This window comes from Microtus ochrogaster, chromosome 1 (genome assembly GCF_000317375.1).
Source record: "Microtus ochrogaster isolate Prairie Vole_2 chromosome 1, MicOch1.0, whole genome shotgun sequence".
Lineage (NCBI taxonomy): Eukaryota > Metazoa > Chordata > Mammalia > Rodentia > Cricetidae > Microtus > Microtus ochrogaster.
Genome location: NC_022009.1, coordinates 56,786,313 through 56,790,501, shown reverse-complemented (window position 1 = coordinate 56,790,501; position 4,189 = coordinate 56,786,313). Strand labels below are relative to the sequence as shown.

The 4,189-nt window shown below is 40.6% G+C and overlaps 1 protein-coding gene across 1 annotated transcript in view; it reads right to left on the bottom strand.

The window, feature by feature from the left end:
• The window catches only part of Slc25a21 (solute carrier family 25 member 21), a 200,518-nt gene that overhangs the window by 132,614 nt on the left and 63,715 nt on the right, over nt 1-4,189 (bottom strand). The window contains exon 2 of the mRNA XM_005343710.3: nt 512-595. Within this exon, the coding sequence (XP_005343767.1) occupies nt 512-595 (84 nt within the window). The remainder of the gene's footprint in view (nt 1-511; nt 596-4,189) is intronic.

The following is a 4,189-nucleotide window of genomic DNA, read 5'->3' as shown; positions in this document are numbered from 1 at the left end:
GGGCAGCTGACTCTAAGGACAGTCCCAGTACAGGACAGTCACAGAGGGGTCCGTGGTAGAAAGTGTGTCTGGGGTGGGCAGCTGACTCTAAGGACTAGAGGTGGGCTCAAGGGGAAGTCTGAGAAGGTCCTGGTTATAGATTCTCAAACCTCTATGTAAACAAGGAATCAATTTGTGTATTAGATTTAAGTCCCAAAGTAAATAGAACTATTATGTTTGGATAATACAGTTAACAAAACTTCATGGCCTTAGTATCATAAGCTATCAATTGCCCTAAGTCATCAGGTTGGTTATTAATTTTCTCTGGAGTAGTTTCTACTATGTACATATTCAGTTTACATTCAAATTCAGAAAAATATAACAAAATAGGAAGACACACTTTTAAGAGTGTTTTCTCCAGTAAGACTAGGATTGCAAAGCAAACTATTGAAAAACAAGAAAATTTGTCAAGTAGAAATACTTTAGAACAACCATATCAATTTGCAATCCACACAGGAAAGACATTACATACCCCTCTGTTCGGAAGATCATCCGAAAGCTGTCTCCTAAGCTTTTATAACGGTGTGGGTCCATTTCAGCTCTCTGAATTTGGAACCTAGAAAAAATATCAAGCAACAACAGAAAAAAAGTACATTAAAAGCTTGGTCAAAAGGCTTTTCTTGTTTTGAAAAGTTTTAGACGTGTAGCTTTTCAGGAGTAATTTAAAATATCCTCACCATTACTATGGATTTCATTGTTTTGTTGTTCTTATCTATTTCTATTTTTCAATCAGACGAATACATCCTAAGTTGTTTAGATGTGTGTGTGTGTGTGTGTGTGTGTGTGTGTGTGAAAAACATGCACAGATGCCATGCAGTGTTTTAATACTTCAGAAATCTGAAGATGTATATGAAAGGTCTAATCAATGTTACTCAATAGGCATTTCATAAAATGGTTTAAAAGCACAGAGGAACTAACACGGGACAAATTAGACTCCGAGGGTGAACTTGGAACTGATTGTGCTACAATTTACCATCACGACTCCAGCATGGGCCAAGGCCTTTGCAGAGGTGCAGGGTCTGCACACAGCTGCTGCTCAGTCTCTACTGAGTGCTCCGTCTCCCAAAGCCTTACTTTTTTCTGTTTTGTTTCCTTGGAATAATCACTTCCCTTTCACTGTAGCCCACCACATGTAGACACCTCCACTGTGACAGTTCAGCTTTTCTTTGTTTGCCCTGGGTTTATTTCTAAAGATGTGTTAATAAATATTCATTTCTATCACATGCCATTTTTAATCCAACCTCTGGTTTGGCTAGTCTGTTTACCCTTCATTTTTTTTGCTCTTTATCCTAATTTCTGATTTAAGGTCATTCTTCCTTTTTCTGCCTCCTGCCATAATTTCTCCTGTTTCATTTTTTCCCTTGTAGGTGCTTTTCAGAATTACCTCTGATATTATATAATTTTGAATACTTTTTATATCATTATCATTATGATATTCACACTTATTTTTTTAGGGATAATGCTCTTTATAGATCTCATCCCCGGGGGATTCTGGTCAAAACCCAGCCTTACCACAGACCAGAGTGAATTTATCAGTTTGGTTGAACCTACTGGGCAACTGAAGTGAAGCTGAAATTACACTAGATTTTGTAAAATGAAAAGTTGATAATTTGGGGGATCAGGACAGCATCTGTCTGGATGTGTCAGCTGACTCTTCCAAAACAGTTCCTGGCACAAATGTTGGTAGAGTTGGTGAAGGCTTCTGTCCCACCTGGTTCTACCATTGTTCAATCCCAAAGAAACACACAGAGGCCTATTAATTATAAACTGGTTAGCTGATTAGCTTAGGCCTTCTTATTAACTAACTCTTACATCTTATATTAACCCATAATTCTTTTCTGTGTTAGCCATGTGGCTTGGTACCTTTTATCAACAAGGCATTCTCATCTTGCTTCCTTTGTATCTGGGTGATGACTGCAGACTGAGCCTTTCTTCTTTCCAGAATTTTCCTGTTCTGGTGGCCCTGCCTATACTCCCTTTCAGGCTACTGGTCAATCAGCATTTTATTAAACCAATACAAGTGACAAATCTTTACAGGGTACAAGATCATTGTCCCATAGAAAACAAATCCCTACACTAATGTTCAGTGGCTGACTGGGTAGTATAGGGGGACCGTGGAGTGAAGAACAATTAAGAAGGCAGAAGGAACCTCCGTGTGAGGGCTTGGTGCCAGAAAGCAGAGCAGCAGGCCTGTAATTAAAGGTGTGCAAATTCAGGGCAGTCTGTTTCCTCTTTAATTCATTTTTTGTTGCTATTTCAGCATGTTCTACTGCTCGTCTTTGACACAGCAAGCCATATTTCACAACACTGTACTGGGTATTGTTCAACTTTAAATGCTATATTCGGCTTAGTACAGGGCTTTCAGTCATAGCTGCAGCGGCACTGGCACAATTAATTTAGAAGATTAGTTTCTGAACAAGAGCTTCACTCTTAAATTTAAATTGTGCAGGGCTGTGCAGATGGTTCAGTCTGTGAACCCTTGGCTGTGAAATCATAAGAACCTCACCTCCAGTCACCAGAACCCATGTGAAAAAGCCAGGTATGGTAGGGCACACTGAGATTTATAGCACCAGACAGGTAGAGACTGGGATTCCTGAGGCTCCTACTTGGCGAGCCCAAGCCTAGTGAAAAACCCAACCTCTAAAATCCAAGGTGGATTGTACTTGAGGAATGACATCCATGGCTTTCATGTGTGCATGCACACACAGGGACATACACTCATGTGCACGCACACATTCACACATACACGCACACACTCACGCACGCATGCACGTATGAAAACTAAATATACTGAACTTATCAGAAGAGTATACACTGGGACAGCTGGCTTGCTCAGTCTGTTTTAGATGCAGAGGTATGTCTGTGTTTATATACCACAGGCTTGAAGGACTCGGTAAGAGGTCTGTTTAGAATAAGAGCAAAGCATGATGGTTTGGGTATTTACGGACTATAGTTTGTATGCGAGATAACTTTTTATTTTAAGATAATTTAACACTACACAGAAAGCAATGCAATAGGAGAGTCATTACGGGTTTGTAGAACAAATAACCAAGTAACATGCAGAGCAATTTCTAAAATACGATTTTGGTTTAGTCCAAATACCCACCCCCATCTCTACATTTGCACATTTGTCGCCTGTCTTCATTGCTGGCTACGAACCATTTTCTTATGTTTAGTTGAGAAATCAAAAACTCTTCTATTGTAATTGTTTAATCAAATTATCTGAAACATTTTCATGTATCATAAAAGAATTAAATATACATAGATATTTCTCATGACATCTGTAATAATCTTTCATTAACATTGGGTGTTACAGGTTTCACAATGATTCAGCACATTATGGCCAATTCTAAGACACATGAGAAAGAAATGCGAGAAAACAAAATTGAAAATGTAAGAATCTTTGCTAACACCAAACACCTGAAATGTTAAGTAGCATGGGCATTGTGTCCAGGTGTTCTGGGCTGAGGTGGGATTACTGCTCTCTGTGAAGGCTCAGGAAGAGATTCACAAAGGGAAAGGGGGTTTGAGCTGGTCCTCATGAGACCCAAAAGACAAACAGAGCCAACTAGAGGAACGCAGTCCAGGTGGGGAAAGGAGCAAGGGTCCTTGAGGGAAAGCTGTTCTTCCTAATAGAGAAATGAGGGAAGCATTCGTTCACATTAGCAGCCTGCTTGAGTTTCCTTCCAGAAGATGCTAGGACACTCTGCAAGCACATGCCGCTTCGTTTGCTCAGGATGGGTGCAGACATAATCAGACTTACTGGAGGTACCCAGGTGAGAAAAGCCCAGCAGAGGATATTTATCTTTTCTCAACTCTGTATCTGTGCAGTTCAGCTCTCTGGGTGGCCATATTACAGATGTGTGACCTTGCTTCCAGACGGTACTGTGAGTCAGCAGATGGACCAATGCAAGTGCATGCAAATTCTAGTCAATGTTAACCTCTCTTTAACTGCTGAGGTTAAGAAACTCCAGCTTTCTCTAAGATGTTGACAAATTCAGATAGAGGCGAGATTGCACAAACGTGCATAACTAACCTGTCTATTAGAAGTATTCTGTAAGCCGGGCGATGGTGGCGCACGCCTTTAATCCCAGCACTCGGGAGGCAGAGGCAGGCGGATCTCTGTGAGTTCGAGACCAGCCTGGTCTAC